This window comes from Squalius cephalus (assembly GCF_949319135.1).
Source record: "Squalius cephalus genome assembly, chromosome: 2".
Classification (NCBI taxonomy): domain Eukaryota; kingdom Metazoa; phylum Chordata; class Actinopteri; order Cypriniformes; family Leuciscidae; genus Squalius; species Squalius cephalus.
In genome coordinates, this window is record NC_137123.1 from 26,991,038 (window position 1) to 27,012,306 (window position 21,269).

The following is a 21,269-nucleotide window of genomic DNA, read 5'->3' on the forward strand; positions in this document are numbered from 1 at the left end:
GTGCTTATTTCTTATTATGTTCTGTGTTTATATTGACAGTATGGAACAGTGATGCATTCATGACAAGCTGCTAAACCATTTATGCAGTTGGCTTCTTCGTGAGAAACTGAAAATGCATACATGTGAATGAGAACCAACAAGAATGAGTGAGCAGATCAATAGAAGATGCTGTTTTATTTATTATCATTAATATATTTTCAAATGTACATTCATTATATTGCTCGGCCAGCTACAGTTATAAAACTGACAAAAAGATTCTGTAAAATAAATAAATAAATAAATCTAAGGCTTTCATTCATCAAAGGCAATAACATTGAGGGTCTCTGCTGAATAATAGCACTAGTCAGCACCAATAACATGCTTGCATACAGTCAAACCAGCTCAATAGGTTAAATTAGCTTAAGTCCACAGTCTTTTGGATTGAAGTCTGAGTCCCTACCTTTGGTGAACCTAATATTTCACAATGAAATTATTTAAAAGGGCCCTGATATGACCAGACATTCAGGTATCTGAATAAATTAAGCTGCAGTGCATTATTTATTCAAACTTTAATACAAAAATGTTGCATAAATAGCTTTTGCATGACTATAGAATAGAGATGTGCACTGGGTTTCAGCCTTTTTGTTGACAAAACATTACATTCATAAATATCAAGGTTAAATGTATGCATATATTGAGGGATAGAGTTTTGTTTTAGCATCTGACCAGATGGAACAAATAACAGCACATGCATCATTTGCTATAATCCACTGAAATATGTTCAAAAACCTTGGTTTTGCCTTTGAAACTGGTGGCCAGCACAAAATCACGCTGGTCTGTTGACAGTGCTGTGAATGAGCGTGGCCATTGAACATACACATCCCTGAACTTGATAAAACTCTGGTTCTCCTCATCCCATCTGAAGATCTGGGAAAAAGAATAATCACTGCTCAGAATCAAATAGTGCTGGTCTTTGAACTTGATGGGCTGTAATACCGTGGCGCCACGTGAAGGGAAGCCCTGTACTTCTTCAAAGTGTTTGCCGGTCCACTTCATGACTTTTGAGTCACCGATGTAGCAGGCGAGGGCAAGGTAGAGAACGTCCTTAATCCTAAAGGCCTTCACGCTGACAATGTCGTCCATATTTGCTATCTCATCATGCAGAACAAACTTTTGGGTGCTCTTGTTCCATTGGTAGATAACAGGAACCTGGGAGCGGCTCACTAGTATGAGAACAGATTTGCCATCTAAATCAATAAACTCTGCATCGGTATCACGAAACCACTCATGAAGGAACTGATATGGGTAGAAACCAGTTTCGTTCCATTTAAACAGAGTTGTCATTCCAGCTTTGGAACTGTCCACCATAAGGAAGAACCAGTCATCTCCAATCTGGAAGACTTCAATGTCATTTGGCTTGGACACATTAAGCATTTCAACTGCTTGAAACTTGGTGAACTTATTCTGTGCTTGGTCATATTTGTAGACAAGGGAGCCATCGAAGAGCTGGGAGACAATGACAAGGGCCTGCTCGTTGATCAGAACAGACCTGCACCCAACAACAGACCGTCCTGAAATATAATATATTTAAAAAATAAAATAAACTTCTGTACTCTTTCATAGTTATGACATATGGCAAATGATTATGGAGTTAACAGTGTCAAACCTGTGATTTCATCAAAAGGCCTGAAATTTGTCTCAATGTGATCCCATTCCATGATTATGCAGCTGTCTGAATTAGGAACTGCCATAGCAACATATATATCATCTTTGTGAAAGAAGATGTCTGCTGACATGGATTGAGTATTCACTATCTGATGCTGAACAAAATCTGAAGGGAAAGGAAACACATTCATTCATTGTCATTAAACAAGTGTGAACAAATCGCATTTCGCAATTCTTGTTTTTGAAGTAATATCGCAGCATTTATTATGAATGATTTAACTGTGCACATCATCATTAAAAAATAAAATAAAAATCCATGTGCCTTCGTAATCTTTAATCAAAATAAATTCCCCTTTCTCTTGCAGAGACTCCTCTCTTCTCTGATGACATGTTTACTGGCGAGAGGGCGGGACACCTGTCACTCACATGACATCACGGCAATGGCAAACCACAACAGTCCAACAATCAAATCAAGACCCGCCCCAAATTTTTTATGTTTGAGAATCAAAGTTTGTTTCACAATAAGAAAGAAAAGAATATCGCAACTTCCTTTTCACAGCATTTATTTCAAATGAGATATCTGAGCAACAGAAATTGAGTTACCTGTGGAGACACACTTGCTGTGTTTTTCTGGGACATCCTTTAACAGGACACCCTTCATGGCAGATGGACTGGCGCAGTAAACATCTGAGATTGTGGCATTGGATCGCTTCAACCACAGCATCAGCCACATGGACTCACAGTCGCACTGGAACATGTTCCCTCGCAGGTCTCTGTTTATTAGACATGAAGTAATTAATACACAAGTTATCTACTTGGCAAAAGTTGTTGATTACATGTGCACATTTGCAATAGTGAACTGAAGAACTCACAGTTCAATCAAAGAGCGCAGATCAGAAAAAAGACCTCTGGGCAATGTTTTTATATTGTTGTTTGCTAATGATCTGTAAAAACAGAGAGGAAATGAATCAATACACACAGGCAAAAAAAAACTTTATTTATAGTTTATACTTATGTATGTAAGAGAAATCAGGATTTTTAGGCACCAAAGTACCTTATAATTAATAATACTCAAGACAATAGCAGTCAGCAGTGGATCATTTAAATTATGCATTTATCAGACACTTTTATCCAAAGTGACAAAAGAGGAACAAAGCATTCATCAAAGAGCCAACAATCTTAGTACACAATGCCAGGTTTATTATACAACTAGATTAGGAAAATACATTATGCATGTGCATTCTGTATCACATTATGTAGTGAAAATAAAATAAAATATTAAACAAAAAAATATATGACCTACTTAATTAAATATTATATATGATGCCAGCCATAAATCTATATAATCTAAATTAATATGCATTCTGCAATGTCTTAGCCTTTCCTTGCTGCATGTTATATACTCACAGATGTGTAACATCCCGAAGTCCTCTGAAGGCATATTTGTTTATCTCTTCAATTTTGTTGCCCTCGATAAATCTGGTTGGAGGAATAAAATGAGACAAAATATACATCGCGAAGAATTTCAGTCAATCACTCTGCAGGGATAATGATCCAGATATCCAACAAATATGTGGATCTTAGTTAGTCAGTAATATTATAATGTAAAGAAGTAATCACTTATTATCATAAATGTAACTGCAGAAAAGCTGTCCAAATACTTACAAATACTCAAGATGAGGAAGCCCTGAGAATGCATCCTCCTTTATTTCAGAAAATGAATTAGAACTAAGGAGACTGAGAAGAGAGAAAAAAGATACCAGGAAATAGCCTACCATGATGCATAAACTATCACAATTAATACCCGTCCCATAGTACAGAAATGACCTAAATTTTCCAACATAACAAAGCATGCCTTGAATTTAATACATAGTGTGTTTCCTAATGCAGATAAACAGGTAAATTTAATAAAGTGATGCAGCAGTCACTTACATTAACTGCAGTGAGGGCATGAGCGAGAACATAGCCTCCTTGATGTCTGGGAAACTGCAATTAACAATACTCCTAAAAAAAGAATAATAACAAATTAATAAATATTGCACTTTCATTTTTTTTTTTGTACTGTACGTGCGCGTTCAGTTTCGAAAACACAAATATTTAATAGGTTTGGATGTCGCACCATCTTTATATTTGATACTGTATACTTATAAGGATTTTCGCTCCAAAAATTGTTACGAGAACATAATATTGCACTTACAGAGAGTTGATGTCACTCGGTATAGTCCGGGGGATGAGAGAAGAACCGACACAAATGACTGAATCTGTCGTGCAAGTGCATCCTGAAGGACATTTGATTATTCGCTTTGATCGAACCAGTTGAAATGAACAAATGAATAGTAGTGTTACCAAAAGACACTTCCGGAAGGAAGAAAATGTATCGTTTGTAAGATCCATGGCTGCGTGAGGAGACGAAATCCAAACGCTCCCCTGTCCCGCACAGTGAACTGCAGCACGAAGGACTGACTCCAGAATCAGCAGCTCTGATGCAGTTGTGCTTTAGACTGTCCCATTGGAGGAGGTCTCACAAATTCAATAAAACAACTCAAAGTAGACTGTAACCATTAGATCATATCACTACTCTTTGTTTGTGTTTCTCCTTGCCTTAAGATGATTTTAAAATGTGCTAATTATTGCTATAATTTTTTTATGACACCTCTTCCTGTTTTTCCTTGCTACAGGCTATTAATATTTATATAGGCCTGAGTTAAATGTCATATCAGCAAAATTGTGCTTCATCTGCATAGAGCAAGTTTGAAAATGCACAGATGATCTCAGCAATGAAAGCATGTGGGTAAAGTGGAATATGTGGTAATGACACAGCAATTCTTTGAATGAATGGCCTCTGTGTCTTGTGTTATAGCTTTGCCGACATTTGGTCATTACTTTACATTAAGATAAGCTCAAGCTGTATTTGTGTCCTATATTTCCCTACATATTAAACTAGATGCATAATGTAAAATATGATGCATAACATAAGTTACAACAATTTCTCTGGCAACCAGTAATAAACTTCAATATTACAGCAAATAATGGACTCTACAGTATGCATACCATTAATCATTTAGAAGCAGATCTGATTTCAGCATGTAAGTGCTTTCTATCTATATGTGACTAGGGGAGGTGCTTAAATGGATGACAGAGACCTCTGCAATCTGGCACTTACTATGAAGTAGGTAGTATTAGTGGTTCTCAACTGCTTTACCTGCAGACCAAACTCCCAATACATCAATGTCCATCAAATCAGTCACCATAACAGACTGCAAATTCCTAGGTATAGCCTATTTGCAGACAAGTCAATACAGACCACCTCATAAAAATTTTTTTTTTAAAAAAAACTCAGTCTGACAACTAAGGAAATTCGGAAACCAGTCAGCACCTTAGTCTGTTTTAAAACATTATTCAGGCATTGTCTATTTAGTACGGCAAAGAAAATACTTTAAAGGGGTGGTATAATGCCCCTTTCACAAGATGTAAATATGTCTTGTAAAATAAGTAAAATAAGTCTTTGATGTCCCCAGAGTGTGTATGTGAAGTTTTAGCTCAAAATACCCCACAGATATTTTTATATCATGTTAAAATTGTCAATTTTTGAGTGTGAGCAAAAACGCACTGTTTTGTGTCTGTTCCTTTAAATGCAAATGAGCTGCTGCTCCCGGCACAGAGGGCGGAGCTACAAGAGCTTGCTCTCACACAGACATGCACTGGAAATTTCTAAAACTTTTAGCCTTTTATGTTCAAACCGGATTCAGGCGATGATGGAGAGACTCAAGAAGAAGTGACAACATGTAGAATGCAACAGGACATTTCTGAATGGTTAGTTGATGAATTTATGTAGCTTATGTGTAGTTATCTTCTAGTCATTGATTAGCATATTCTGTCTTGATAATCTATAAATCACGTTCCCGGGGGTGGGGTTTATGTAAATTTTAGGGTTGGTGATGTCACTAACCTGGGAGGAATGTCATGTAGTCCCGACTCCCTACCAGCCTTTTGTTGTAGCCTAGTCCTTAAAAAGCAATTTCTTTAAAGGGGTGGTTGAATATGATTTGAATATAACCCACCCTCTGAACACGATTTATAGATTATCAAGACAGAATATGCTAATCAATGACTAGAATATAACTAAACATATAAGATACATAAATTCATCAACTAACCATTCAGAAATGTTGTCTACATGTTACTTCTTCTTGAGTCTCTCCACTGACTTCTGATTACTTTCTGACTTCGGTTTGAACATAAAAGGCTAAAGGTTTTTGAAATTTCCAGTGCATGTTTGTTTGAGGTAAAAGGACACAAACTGTTGTAGCTCCGCCCTCTGTGCGAGAGCAGCAGCTCATTTGCATTTAAAGGGACAGACACAAAAACGGTACGTTTTTGCTCAAAAAGTGACAACTTTAACATGCTATATAAAAATATCTGTGGGGTATTTTGAGCTAAAACTTCACATACACACTCTGGGGACATCAAAGACTTATTTTACATCTTGTGAAAAGGGCATTATACCACCCCTTTAAAAGCAAACATCTCCCTTTGCTTTGAACTTTGAGCGTTGTAACTTTGCAGATGTTGTTTATGCACAGTTTAGCTCCAACCCTGATCAAACACACCTAGCTGTGAGTTTCTAGTGATCCTGAAGACATTGATTAGCTTGCTCAGGTGTGTTTGATCAGGGTTGGAGCTAAACTGTGCAGGACAGTGGCCCTCCAGGACCGAGTTTGAGAAACCCTGCACTAACTAAATTTAAAAAAGTGAAATCATAAATCAACCACCCCTTTAACACATTGTCACTAAAGCTTTAAAGATCATGGGTACAGATCTCCCCCAGCACATAATCTAACACACCAATATAAAAAGATAACCACGGATCCAGCTAACTCAGCACATAACAGCAACTCCCCTCAGACAGAAGCTGGATATCATTAACAGCTAAAACATCCATTAATATAAAAAACAGTTTATTTCAAACGGCTGTCCGAGTACTCAATAAATCTCCTTTACATAACCGTATTCTAATATTTCAACTAACTTTTTAAATGTGCATGGCACATGGCGTTGTTTAATGCAGTGTAGTCTATTGTAGGCTACATTGCATGCAGTACTTGCATGTTGTGCCACATTCTGACCCCCTGCCAGATTATTCCCCTGCTCCTCCTAATTTAGGATTAGGTGTGTGGGTGGAGTTACTATTAGGCAGTCAGATAGCAGTCTCAACACTATTCCATTCTATTAGGCTATATTTTATTCTGAAAATAACAAAAAAAAAAAAAAAAATTATCATACAACGGGTCAGGCATTTTTCAAACGCTTCTCCGGCTTACTGTAGCACACTCTCTCCAAACACCTCAACAAGAAAATTCCAGAATGGAATCTTCATTGTGGAAGAAAGAGAGGGCAAAGGCGCGTGCCTGATGACGCAGTCACTCTTTTTGCCGAGTATCATGGGAAAATAACATAGCAGGCTAGCACGCGCAGGAAGAGAGGAGAAGAACCGACACCTCCGCGTAGAGAAACTATTCCCGTGCGTTATATTCACCGCTTACCTCCTCGAACAAGTGTAAACCGGCGACCAGAAACCACCTTTAACTGTCCAACATATCGCGAAGTGTTTACGGTTGTTGTTTGTTTCATTTGTCGGCTTGTTGGATACTTAGCGCGTGTCGCTGTCGAGCGATTTCGCGGAAGAGGTGGGTATAGTTAAATTTACCTTTCATATACCACTACAGACATCCTCCACTCTTTATTACACACAAATGTTCGCACTTATTTGAAAATGTTCGTTGTTCAACCCTAGCAGAAAATAGTGGAAAAGTCTATCAATGGCAGGCGATTTAAACAGAGTCAGGGCTTGAAGCCGGTTAAGTTAAGAGGGGACCGTCTTTTCTGTCCGCTAGCCTTTACCATGTCTCCCACCTCTTATACTTATCTGTATATCTGCTCTTTGCGTTTACATTTGGCCAGCATCGTCCCTGCTTCAGATACCAAAGCCCATCGAGATTACATTCAGAAGATAAGAAGAAACTTTTCATCAAGCGAGGCTACAGTCGACGGCGGTGTAAATATGAGTTACAAGCCGATCGCCCCCGCACCCACCGGCTCCAACCACACTCCACCAGGTGAGTTTCATTGTGCTCTCTCTTCATTCATGATTTTTTTTACATACATTTTACTCGCATATGGGGTAATTTGTGTCTATCACGTTTTCAAATGCACCGTTTTTAATCCCGGGGAAAGGGGTCAGTGAACCTACTGTAAAAGAGGTCAGAGGCACGGATAAAGGGGGAGGAGTTAAAGGAGCCATAGCCATCTGTCTTGCTCATTACATAAATGTGTTATAGTGTGTTGCTAACCGCACTTTACCGCGTTTATGCTTAAAGGCTAAGTGCTGTCTTACCCATATGTGAGTGTGCCATACCATCACATCCGATCTTGGCTGTATCTTTCCTCACTTCCTTCCATACTCACACTGGGTGGCAAGATGTCATTGGTTGAAATTGGCCTTTTGACATTTTCATGGTTTGTGATTGGTCTTCCTATTGCTCTCTGGTTTTAGGATCATGTGGCTCATCTCCATCTCTGGCCTCCTCTTCTAACTTTAGACCAGCATTTAGTGACTTTGGTCCACCATCAATGGGCTTTGTACAAGTAAGTTAAGTTTATGATAACAGTGGGATTTTACTTTTTTTGCAATCTTGAAATTATTCCCCGTGGATCGTGTCTGTTTTTAATTGGAATATATATATATATATTATACCACCCCTTTAATGTATGTGCATATATATATGTATGTGCATATATATATGTATGTGCATATATATATATATATATATATATATATATATATATATATATATATATATATATATATATATATATATATATAAAAAAAATACTGATTTAGTGCTCAATTCTCATCATGTGATTACATGATACTGAAGACTGGCGTAATGGCTGTTGAAAATTCAGGAATAAAGTACATTTAAATAAATAAATGCAGTTTTGGTGACCTCTTTTAATAACGTAAAAAAAACATAATTATTCCCAACTTTTGACCGGTAGTGTGCGTGTTGGTATATATATATATATATATATATACAGTGAGGAAAATAAGTATTTGAACACCCTGCTATTTTGCAAGTTCTCCCACTTAGAAATCATGGAGGGGTCTGAAATTGTCATCGTAGGTGCATGTCCACTGTGAGAGACATAATCTAAAAAAAAATATCCAGAAATCGCAATGTATGATTTTTTTAACTATTTATTTGTATGATACAGCTGCAAATAAGTATTTGAACACCTGAGAAAATCAATGTTAATATTTGGTACAGTAGCCTTTGTTTGCAATTGCAGAGGTCAAACGTTTCCTGTAGTTTTTCACCAGGTTTGCACACACTGCAGGAGGGATTTTGGCCCACTCCTCCACACAGATCTTCTCTAGATCAGTCAGGTTTCTGGGCTGTCGCTGAGAAACACGGAGTTTGAGCTCCCTCCAAAGATTCTCTATTGGGTTTAGGTCTGGAGACTGGCTAGGCCACGCCAGAACCTTGATATGCTTCTTACAGAGCCACTCCTTGGTTATCCTGGCTGTGTGCTTCGGGTCATTGTCATGTTGGAAGACCCAGCCTCGACCCATCTTCAATGCTCTAACTGAGGGAAGGAGGTTGTTCCCCAAAATCTCGCAATACATGGCCCCGGTCATCCTCTCCTTAATACAGTGCAGTCGCCCTGTCCCATGTGCAGAAAAACACCCCCAAAGCATGATGCTACCACCCCCATGCTTCACAGTAGGGATGGTGTTCTTGGGATGGTACTCATCATTCTTCTTCCTCCAAACACGTTTAGTGGAATTATGACCAAAAAGTTCTATTTTGGTCTCATCTGACCACATGACTTTCTCCCATGACTCCTCTGGATCATCCAAATGGTCATTGGCAAACTTAAGACGGGCCTTGACATGTGTTGGTTTAAGCAGGGGAACCTTCCGTGCCATGCATGATTTCAAACCATGACGTCTTAGTGTATTACCAACAGTAACCTTGGAAACGGTGGTCCCAGCTCTTTTCAGGTCATTGACCAGCTCCTCCCGTGTAGTTCTGGGCTGATTTCTCACCTTTCTTAGGATCATTGAGACCCCACGAGGTGAGATCTTGCATGGAGCCCCAGTCCGAGGGAGATTGACAGTCATGTTTAGCTTCTTCCATTTTCTAATGATTGCTCCAACCGTAGCCCTTTCCAGCCTTGTGGAGGTATACAATTTTGTCTCTAGTGTCTTTGAACAGCTCTTTGGTCTTGGCCATGTTAGTAGTTCGATTCTTACTGATTGTATGGGGTGGACAGGTGTCTTTATGCAGCTAACGACCTCAAACAGGTGCATCTAATTTAGGATAATAAATGGAGTGGAGGTGGACATTTTAAAGGCAGACTAACAGGTCTTTGAGGGTCAGAATTCTAGCTGATAGACAGGTGTTCAAATACTTATTTGCAGCTGTATCATACAAATAAATAGTTAAAAAAATCATATATTGTGATTTCTGGATTTTTTTTTTTTTAGATTACGTCTCTCACAGTGGACATGCACCTACGATGACAATTTCAGACCCCTCCATGATTTCCAAGCGGGAGAACTTGCAAAATAGCAGGGTGTTCAAATACTTATTTTCCTCACTGTATATATATTTTAGTGGTGGGCATAGTTAAATTTTTTTAATCTAGATTAATCTCACTGTAATCTTGGAATTAATCTAGATTAAAATGGCTCATTTGAATTCTGCCGAAGGCATTCAGAATATGTGTGCTACCCAAATAATGACTAAAGGGCACGTGTTTCTTAAATACAAAGTGACATTTAAAAGAACTTGAAGAAGAAATGCCAGAGATTTTATTTTTTTTAATTAAAACTAACATAAAGTATGAATTTTTATTTATTTTTATTTTTTACTTTGAGCAATGATGGAGCTATAATAGACTCTTCTTATGAGCATATAAAACAAAACAGCTCCTTGGAAAAAATGAAATGTAGCCTAATATTGTAGTAGTTATAAACAAAGGTCTATTTTTAGTTCAGATTAACATTTGAGGGCAGCAATTTTATTCATAATGTCAAAATAAATCCAACGTAATGTTACTTGAAAGTATTATAGCCTACTATTCCTGCCAAACTTCCATGGTTGCAGTACTGTAGTGTTACTACAGTAAATCCATGGTAAATGTTGCAGATCTGTGGACACTGGATAGTTCATTCATGGCACAATGTTTCTTCCTGGCTTCCACGCACTGTTTGATCCGTTAATAACGGAGAAATGTGAATGTTTCTCACTAGATCTCGCATCAATGTTATTACTTAAGTAGCGAATTCAAATGATTTATTTACTGGATCGCTCAGCGCTGTGTAGTAGGCTAACAGTGATCAAGATCGGCTCGCGCTGCTTTGGTCCAAACTGATAAACAACGGTCCGTCAACCACACAATAACGAGTAGCTCAGTTTCGTTCCGCTTACATTACGTTTGCCGTTTGATGTCGGACAATGTTGTGGTTGAGCCAGCGTCTCTTACATTATGAGCCTACATTTGAAATAACGAAATTTTCCGGCAGGAAAAATAGTCCAACGGTTCGTTTTCGGTTTGAAAATGCGTACTGAACACCGAACAGAATCCGCGCTAAAATATCAAGGTGAAAGTCATCATAGCTTGTACTATATAGACCCAGCTCCCAACCCAACTTTGAGAATAGATTAACGGCAATATTTTTTTTTTTATCGCCCGATAGTCTCACGTTAACGCAGCACGTTAACGCCGATAATGGTCCACCACTAATATATATATATATATATATATATATATATGTATGTGTATATACATATACATGCATGTTGTATAAAAAAAAAAAAAAAAAAAAAAAAAAAAAAAAATATATATATATATATATATATATATATATATATATATATATATATATATATATATATACACACTTTTTTTTATTTATACAACATACATGTATGTATGTACACACACACACATGTATGTATGTACACATGTATGTATGTATGTACACATGTATGTATGTATGTATGTATGTACGTATGTATGTACACATGTATGTACGTATGTATGTACACATGTATGTACGTATGTATGTATGTACGTATGTATGTACGTACACATGTATGTACACACCAACACGCGCACACACGAACACTACCGGTCAAAAGTTGGGAATAATTATGTTTTTTTTTACGTTATTAAAAGAGGTCACCAAAACTGCATGTATTTATTTAAATGTACTTTATTCCTGAATTTTCAACAGCCATTAAGCCCGTCTTCAGTATCATGTAATCACATGATGAGAATTGAGCACCAAATCAGTATAAATTATTATTGGTGCTCAATTACATATTAATAATGATTCTTATTATTAACGTTAAACAGCTTGCTGCATACTATTTTTGTGTAAACGGTGCTAAAAAAAAGTTTAGGATTCTGTGATAGGAAGTTTAAGGGAACAGGTTTCATTTAAAAAAAAGAAAATTTTGTGTGGTTACCACAAAAATATTAAGCAACAAAAACTTTAAGTATTGATAGTAAAAATAAACAGTGAGCATAGGATTTTTGTGTTCTGAATATAATTTATTCTGAAGCAATATTCTCAGTGTTCTATCAGCTTTGACATATTTAAATCTGCCTATTTGTGATATTTACCCTGAGGGCATTTCCCCCCCTAATCTTATTATAAAATCTTAAATTTTATCAATAAATTCAATTAAAATAATAAGACACTATAGGACTCTTACCAATCAAATCAAATAATTTAAATTGAAAAATTCCAACTGCATTAAATAATGTTATGAGATTGTTTTAAAAATATTTTTAATATACAAATAAGAAATGAACTAAATAGCCAGTGGGTGGCGGCAGGTGACCATTTTAATGAGTGAGTCATTAATTCAAACGATTGGTTCAAACGGCTGATTCATTCAAGAATGGGTCATTGAATCTTTGACTCAACCGATTTGTTAAACACTGGATCAGTAATGAAAACACGGTTGACTGTTACTGTGAGATGCGCTATGGTTCTGCTGTGATCTTTGTCTGGAAATATTTTTGCTGCTCAAACAGAACAAAAACAGACAATATTGTGTGTAAAATGTAAGTGACTTAATTTTAACTAGGCTATTTGTTTATTGAAATATGAAATCAGTGTCACATTTTCAATTGTGATGGTATTCAGGAAAACTGCACTCTTGATTGTGTGATGTTGCTTAACTATATCAGATGTTATAAATATAAAAACTGAATTTTTTACCACAGTATGTTAAAGGGATAGTTCACCCAAAAATGTAAATTCTGTCATTTACTCACCCTCAAGTTGTTCCAAACCTGTATGAATTTCTTTCTTCTGTTGAACACAAAGGAAGATATTTTGAAGAATGTTTGTAACCAAACAGTTGTGGGGCCCCAGTGACTACCATAGTATGGGGAAAAAAAATACTATGGAAGTCAATGGGGCCCCACAACTGTTTGGTTACAAACATTCTTCAAAATATCTTCTATTATGTTCCACATAAAATAAATTCATACAGGTTTCAGAACAACATGAGGTTGAGTAAATGACAGAATTTACATTTTTGGGTTAACTATCCCTTTAAGTGTCTTTGTGTGTGCGCTGGGTTTTTTTTCCGAGAAGCTGCACGAGCCTCAACAGTGCAACCGTGTTACAGTCAGTCAGTACAGTACTATCCATTATCAATCGCCACTAAATTAAATAAAATCAGAATCATTGGTGATTCCCAAGTTTTTTTTTTTTATTGAGGTTTTAATCAGGCTACTTGTCTGGTCTGGCAAGTAAAATTCTCTTTCACTTGTTACTTCTGAACCCCCCACCCCACCCCCACTCACCCCCACTTACCCCCACTTTTCCCGGACAAGCTTTAATGTCGAGCCCTGTCTTGTTTTCTGTAGCCAGTTAAAGTGTCCCAGGGATCTACGTATAGTGAGCTGCTCTCCGTCATTGAGGAGATGAGCCGTGAAATTCGTCCTACCTACGCTGGCAGCAAAAGTGCCATGGAGAGACTGAAGAGAGGTACACCACACCCTTCTGAATAAAGTGCATGCAGCACATTTGTAACAGTCAGTGACGTTTAGCCCTCTGGAGGAATGTAAGCCTAAGGACAGTCGTGATAGAGTTCACTCAGTTTTTCAGTTCTTCACATGGGATAAGACTTGCAACGTTTATTTTATTCAGATTAATTATTGAAGTTGCATTACATATAAAAGTTGCCATCTAGTGTCTGACATGTAGTAATTTTGTATATTTGGATCTTTAGCAAATGGTCTATCATGCTTCAAAACATTGACCTTTGAAATGGCTGATATGTGTTTCTGTCTTTCTTTAGGTATCATCCACGCACGTGCTCTTGTCAGGGAGTGTCTAGCGGAGACAGAGCGAAGTGCTCGCACATAGCACACACACACACCCTCCCTCCCTCCGGTACTTGTCTCCTCATTGTTCTGTTTCTCACAGACTTGCCCCTTCTCTTTGCCAAGCTATTTACAACACCATCTCTTTCTATCTTTCTTAACGACATTTGTCCATCATGCATAGCTATCTCCCAGATGTACACCTCATGTAGTGTCACTGCGATTAGCCTAGAAATTTTTTAAGCCCAATTTTTGCAATTCTGTATTTAAATAAAAAATAATAAATCAATCAATTTGTCAGATTTTTAATTCCACTGCATGCAAGAACTGCTTGTTTAAAAAATTGGGTGAATAACTTTATTTGGCTTTGGTCACAACATAAATGCAGACTAGCTGCAGCAACATGTATTTAAAAAGCACTTTGAAAATATATTTTTATTTGTAGTGACATATATAGGTTTAACTGTGACAATTATTAACTACGCAAAAATGTGAACGAGTATACGTGTTCTGTTTCACTGATGGGGGAAGTATATTCTTTTACATCTATCACAGTGTTAACAATGTGTCTTTCACTTATATATTTCACAGGCCTTCTAATGCCTGACATTTCATATTTATTTCCTTTATCTTTCAAGATTAAAATGTAGTATACATAAGACAATAAGGGTAATAGCAATACAATTAATAAACATTATAAATACAAAAGAATAACGCAAAAATGGGGGGAGGGGGAGATATATAGTCATAGCAATCCCATTTTATCATCATCAGATTGTCTTTCAGCTTTGTTTCTTTCAGACTGCCCTTGTTAAAGAGCACTGACCATAATGCACTGGGTTGTGAAGTTTCCATCAGCAATATCCAAAAAGTGAATACACAAGGCTGGCATTTACCCATTCCTGGTTCACAGGAGTTGCAGATCCCATTGATAACAATGAAAATGAGCATTCTTCAACAAATGATGGGTAACTCTCAGGGATAAATGGATGGCCAGGCCATTCAAAGCTATGCACTGGATGCACTCTTCATTTGTATGTCAATATACTAATAAAACATGATGAACAATAAGGGGATGAAGGGCTAAATAAACTTGTGAGGGATACATTTATCAGAGTGCATATCTCCTTATAAATGGAAAATTGGACAACCTTTGTTTCAGCCCTGAAAAGAGGAAAATAGCACAGGTTACTTAATGGGGCATTTTTTTTGTTGTTGTTGCTGTTTAACAATGTTACATACACCCTAATTTAGATTCTTCATAGGTCGCATTTGAGATTAAACTAACCGTGGTAGCTGCAGCAGAGGCTTTGTCGCTGTAGTTGAACAGGTTTTTGTAGCGTCCCTTCTCCTCTTTCTGTTTTTCCCGAATGCGTTCCTCCATTGCTCTCAACTCCTTTGCAACTGACGTTTCAAGTGATGGTTCCAATGTAATCACTTTGGCAAAGTCAGCTCTTGCCTCCGTTTCATTCCATACCGCTGCATGAGCTTTCCCTCGTTTGAAATATGCCTTCACATTATCTGTGAGAAAGACAAGACTGAGTATGGGCATCTGAAATGCAATAAAACGGTTCTCATGGTACTCAAGTTAACTGTAGCTTGTTTGTAAAGAACAACATTAGTGCAGCTTTTAATTCCCTCAAAGATTTAGGACCAAGAAATTACAAGAAATACTTCTTTGAGATGCCTAGCTGTAAGTACAAAGTACATGTGATTTTATTTGTTTTGATATTTACCCTCGTACTTGTTGATGATAGAAGAGCAGTGGTCCAAAACCTCATAGTATTGGCCCAGCAGAAGCTTGCACTGGCAGTAGTTGAGGAGGAGAGGGGTGATCATGAGATCTAGTTTGATCCAATGCTCATCACCCGGACGCTCCTTTGAACAGGGAATATATGTTTTAAGTAAAAGTTGAATCTTAAAGGGATAATTCACCCAAAAATTACCCTCCCCCTCATGTTGTTCCAAACTCATAAGACTTTCATTCATCTTCAGAACACAAATGAAGATCTTTTTTGATGAAATCTGAGAGCTTTCTGTCCATAGACAGATACGCAACTACCACTTTTGTACAAAAAAAGTGTTCACTTGAAAAAGTTCATAAAGAGATAGTAAAACTAATCCAGTCTTACGGGTTTGGAGCAACATGAGGGTGAGTAAATGATGGAATTTAAATTTTTGGGAGAACTATGCCTTTAAGGAATATAATACACTGTTGGCTGGTGCTACATGATAATGCACGGGTTGTGCAAGTGCATATATTTAGCAATCGCAAACAACTTGTGAGATTCATGTTTGTTTTCGTCATTAAGTAAGTTTTCTTGCAGATTTAGTCGCAAGTGATGCTCATGAAGGTGTTCTCAGATCATCAGTGCTTTTTTGCAGTGCAGAAAAACCATGTTCAATTAAGAAAAATACTGAGAGGAAACTCTATCAATTTAAGAGAATAGCTCTAATTGAGGGACTTAAATCTCTTGAAATCTAGCAACCAACACCAAATGCGAGATAACAAATGTCAAATGAGAAAAAGGTTTTAGGATAAATAAGCAGCGGGCCAATATCTCAGATTATTTTGCTTAATCAGTTTGAGAATAACAATTTGTGGTCAAATACCATTAAACGTGCAGCCGATATATTGCATGCAATGCTTCAAGGATACATTTGTTCTTCAACAAGGGTAATGTGTAAGTTTTAAAGGGTCATGAAACCCTACAGCATTTTTTGAGATGTTAACATATGAGGATTTAACTAACACACTTCATTTAGAAAGGATAAGGTATACGCTGAGAGACAGGCTCAACTTATTCAATAAAACATGGAAACCCCTCATATCATACCTAAAAACTACAAATCCAGTACAACAGTCGGCATCCTAACACACGATATATGACAATTGTAACGGTTTTTGAGTGATGGTCTCTACGAGGTGGGGTGGTGATACATGGGAAAGGGTTAGATGGGCAGATAGGGGGTTTGGGATAGTGTGGGGGTCGTGGTCAGCCGTCTTTTTTTTTTCTTTTTTTCCCCCTTAATCGTTCTTGAAATTGTTGCTATTTGTCCTGTTTTGCTTTGCCTTGTTTTAATGTTGTACCACTTTGCTTTGCCTTGTTCTAATGTTTTACCACTTTAAGTTTACTGTTTATTTATTTATCTTTTTTTTTATTTTTTTTATTTTTTTATTTAATTAGTTATGGAAAAAATCTCAGAATGTACAAGTGAATTGTATTAAATTATATGTTTTAATAAAAAGACGTTTGATTAAAAAAAACATGTACAGTACTTCACTGAAAACAACAGTAGCACAGGTGCTTTAATTATTATTATTAAGGGAAAAGCGATTTTTTTACATTTTTGGAGCAGTTTTGTTTTCTGGTTTAAAAAGCAAAATTGAATGCATTAATGCATTATGCATTAATTGGGAGTGGGGATTGGCTGTAGAGTACGCATCTACGTCATCACTTTCAGAGCTTTTCTCTGCATTTATTCATGAGTATGAACTCTTAATCCAATCACTGCTTTGTATTATGCATGAGATCGCATTACAGCGGAAAATTCAAATGTTGCAAAAGAGAGTTTCAGAGCTGTTCATTCTTGTAGCCTGTTCAAGTTCGGACACAAGGGTTTGTTTTCTCGGTACAGCAACACAAAAGTGTTGTTTGCATTTTTCCCACAATGCGGTCAGAGCTGGAGTTTGACTTCCAACACATGAAAAAATATGACTGTAACGATATTTAACATGTAACAACACTCGCAACACAGATCACAGTTCATATCCGGACCAGAGCAAGTGTGTTTCAAGTTTTTATGGACATATTTCATATTCTCTAATGCTCCAAACATGAACCAGCACTGTCTGTGTGTGTGCACATATTTCATAATGTCTCTTCTAATACAGTAGTCAACATTTGAAGTGGATCAAAAAAGTTCATCACAGTTGTCCTAAGACAAGAACGGAAAATGTTCAAAATTCATGTATAACTTTGATGAAAGGTTTTGATCCACTTAAAAATGTTGACTACCAGGGCCGGAGTGGGGCCACTTTTCAGCCCGGGAGTTTCAGGCCCAAGACCGGCCCACTTTTTCCATGGTGGAATTCCAAATTAGCACTTTTTCCAAATTGGATAAATGAAGCAACAGTTCAGCTCTTACTATTGTGTAGTTTGTATTAATACCATGGGTTAACAAATAATGTAAAGGTTAAATAATAATTCACTTAGACTTTATAAGAAGCAATTGCGACTTTATTTCACGCAATTCTGACTTTATATCTTGCCATTCTGACTTTATAACACGCAATTGCGACTTTATTTCACGCAATTCGGACTTTATATCTCGCAATTCTGAGAAATAAAATCAGAATTGCGAGATGTAAATAGCAATTGTGAGACAAAAAGTTGCAATTATCTTTTAAAATGTTTTATTCTGTGGCGGAAACAAGCTTCCATACCTCCTGGCCTCTTCCTCCCATCCATCCTCCCTGACGCGTACCGTTACGGTAGGGCCGGCCCAGCTATCGGTAGGCGGTGCCGCGGTAGCCTACCTGAGAAAACGTTTTGGAAAAGACGGGCTATGGACCCAACCAACTCTATAGGAGGGGAGGGGAGAACTCCCTCACATAGTACAACCCATGCAGAGGCTGCGCGCTGTGGTGTCAGAATGCGGAACGTGTGTAGCCTAATGTAACTAACTAACGTGACAAATGTGCACAAAAAAAAAAAAAAAAAAATTATTCGACCGGCCCAAAACTGAAGCGGCCCACCGGGAATTCTCCCAATTACCCACCCCGGGCCTGTTGACTACTGTATATATATGTGCATATAAGGACACTGATACAGTGGTACTTCTGATCATGAACTAATTCTAATACACTGAAGAAACTTAAAGCCGAAAAGTCAAAGAGGAATGGACAAAAAATTAACTGATGTCATTTTTTAAATATTGTAAATATTATTAGATTTTTTAATGTTCTACCTCATTTTTCATATAGACCAATAGATCTACAAAGTTGTAATGCTGATTTGTTGATATTGCTAAGAATAATTTATTAAAACATATTTGATTTGTTCATGATAGTTGTTAGGAATGATAATAATGATATTGTTCATGATAAGACTTTTGTGAGTTTGTTGTCATAGGTTCACATTTTTTTAAATAGATCAAGGCGTCCTCAACTCCGTTGTGCTTTTCTTTCTCCGCTCATATTTTAATATTCATTTGTCTGTTTAATGAGTGTGTTGTAGGCCTGTGTTTTATTGGTTGTTTTCTCCCTTCTCTTCCCACCCTCTACACTCCCACTTTTCCACAGCTCTGCACGCCCATTTCCTTAATCTTTTTCAAATCAGAGGTGTGAACGACCAGTAATAAAACAGGGGTTTCATGACACTTCAATGCTTAGCAACTATTAAGACTAACCTTCATCTGTAAGCTCTTCAGACAGGCTATAGCATTGTAGTACTTCTCAGCAGCTGCTGCAATATCTCCACTCTTGAATAGCACATTTCCCTCTTCGTGGATCTGCGGTATGGCCTCCAGTTTCTCCTCATCTGTCATTGCCCATATTTCCAACTCAAAGGAGCCGGGGGGCAAGACCTTAGGAAGATGATTACACAGAGAATCATGAAACAGACGCTTTGTAATTCAAGTATTTTTGTTGTTAAATTAGGCAGTTTTATTATGATAGCTCAGTCAACACCTCTAAAAAAGGATACCATGCTACTGTTTCTCACCTGAAGCATTTCCAGAGTAAAAACTAGAGGCTGAGGATGGGCCTGCAACTTATCCAGATCGTGGTGACCTATGGAATGATGCGCGTGAACCTGAGCTACTCCACAGCAGTGTCTCTGTCCTTCCAGTGGGTCTTTTCCTTGGCTGATGTTGCGTAGTGACAGAGAAACCATGGGGTAGAGAGCTGTGTGCTATTACAGTAGAAACAAAAACAAATCAGTACTGAGCCGAAGAATCCCCAAAAATTAATGTTCTAAAAGAATAATACATAGTTATTCATAGATATTTACATATTACTATAAGGCAGAAAATAATTAACAGGTCACTAACCTTTACATCACAGGTGAAATCAGCAATTTCACCCTCTCTCATTGTGGTAACCACTTGCTCCCACACAGGAAGCTTGAACTTCTTCCCCAGTATGAGCTCCATAGGTTTACTCTTACCTCCCATTGTCCTGGAGTCATCCAACACAGTGCCATCACAAAGACTAGTGCGGTAATGAAACTTGACCTTTTGAGAGATAAAAATAAAAGAATATTAATTTGTTATAACGCATGTAATTTATTCCTCTGATATTTGTTGCATTATGACATTTTGTTTGATTCAATATTTCTAAATGTTGAGCCCAACAAGCTCTCAGGGCAAAAACATAGACATCTCTTTTTTTTTACTTACTATTGCCCACATATGCAAATCTTCTTTCTTTCTTTCCATTTCATTTTTCTGACTATTATTTCATATGTCAGGCTTGACAGGTTAAGTTTTATTGATATTTCATAAAATGTAGCCAGTGGCTAACGTTACATGATATTGCAGTTGAAACGCTGCTGTTATTATACGTACGTATAACGTTAGCTTTCAGATGTCATTCAGAAGGGATGGAAATTGTTTCCCCTCTCAGTGCCAAAAATGCAAACAGAAAGACACGCATATTGTCTGCGAGTCCTCCTTGATGGTCTGTAACATCAGGTCTCCATCCCGATGTTTAACGTTAGCTAAAGGCTAAATCTGAATACATTGGGCCTCCTTGTAAAAACAGCTCATAAAACAGTACAAATTCTCACAGTACTAATGCGATACTTAACATAACCCACTGCATGACTTCCGGGGAATTTTCGGGCGAATTCAAGCCCATAGTAACGTTACACGTCAAAACTGGTGAATCTAACGTTAGCTAGCTCGCTATCTGTAGAGTTCGACACGTTAAAAATAATACATTTGTTCTCCGTCTCGACATTTCATTGCTGTAAAATGTGTCCTGAACGTTACATTACCTTTGTTCCGTTAGGAAACGTGGAAATCTCTCCTTTTCCGGGAGAGATTACTTTTTTCTGAATGCCATCCGCTATGAGCTTAATAGCAAGTTCCTCCATTCTTCTTGAAGATGTAGAAGAATAGTGTCCCTTAGTCTGTTGAGACTAGATGGCGCTGCTGTGAGCAGCGAAACGACATGGTTCACATTAAACACTTCATAACTTAAC

The 21,269-nt window shown here is 37.4% G+C and overlaps 3 protein-coding genes across 4 annotated transcripts; 1 reads left to right on the plus strand and 2 right to left on the minus strand.

Moving 5' to 3' along the window:
* Nucleotides 1-144: 144 nt before the first annotated feature.
* lgi2b (leucine-rich repeat LGI family, member 2b) lies at nt 145-8,170 on the minus strand (the record flags this gene model as incomplete). 2 transcript variants are annotated; one of them, XM_079852794.1, is made up of 9 exons in its annotated part: nt 145-1,550; nt 1,646-1,810; nt 2,248-2,417; nt 2,517-2,588; nt 3,052-3,123; nt 3,310-3,381; nt 3,577-3,648; nt 3,842-3,923; nt 8,039-8,170. In XM_079852794.1, the coding sequence occupies 9 exons, from the start codon at nt 8,055-8,057 to the stop codon at nt 733-735; spliced, it is 1,542 nt and encodes a 513-aa protein (XP_079708920.1). In that variant the 3' UTR covers nt 145-732. The 2 variants fall into 2 exon arrangements, with proteins under 2 accessions (XP_079708920.1, XP_079708919.1); XM_079852793.1 differs by lacking the exon at nt 8,039-8,170 and having other exon boundaries at nt 3,842-4,038.
* cdk2ap2 (cyclin dependent kinase 2 associated protein 2) lies at nt 6,812-14,142 on the plus strand. Its single transcript, XM_079852853.1, has 5 exons — nt 6,812-7,331; nt 7,606-7,760; nt 8,198-8,289; nt 13,603-13,723; nt 14,037-14,142. Exons 2-5 carry the CDS (start codon nt 7,706-7,708, stop codon nt 14,102-14,104), a joined length of 336 nt encoding a protein of 111 aa, XP_079708979.1. The 5' UTR covers nt 6,812-7,331; nt 7,606-7,705; the 3' UTR covers nt 14,105-14,142.
* An 84-nt stretch (nt 14,143-14,226) lies between these two features.
* aip (aryl hydrocarbon receptor interacting protein) lies at nt 14,227-21,209 on the minus strand. The gene is made up of 7 exons (XM_079852812.1): nt 21,063-21,209; nt 20,116-20,298; nt 19,788-19,976; nt 19,474-19,650; nt 15,798-15,939; nt 15,350-15,582; nt 14,227-15,225 (listed from the first exon to the last, which is right to left on the minus strand). The coding sequence occupies exons 1-7, from the start codon at nt 21,159-21,161 to the stop codon at nt 15,220-15,222; spliced, it is 1,029 nt and encodes a 342-aa protein (XP_079708938.1). The 5' UTR covers nt 21,162-21,209; the 3' UTR covers nt 14,227-15,219.
* Between the last annotated feature and the right edge of the window lie 60 nt (nt 21,210-21,269).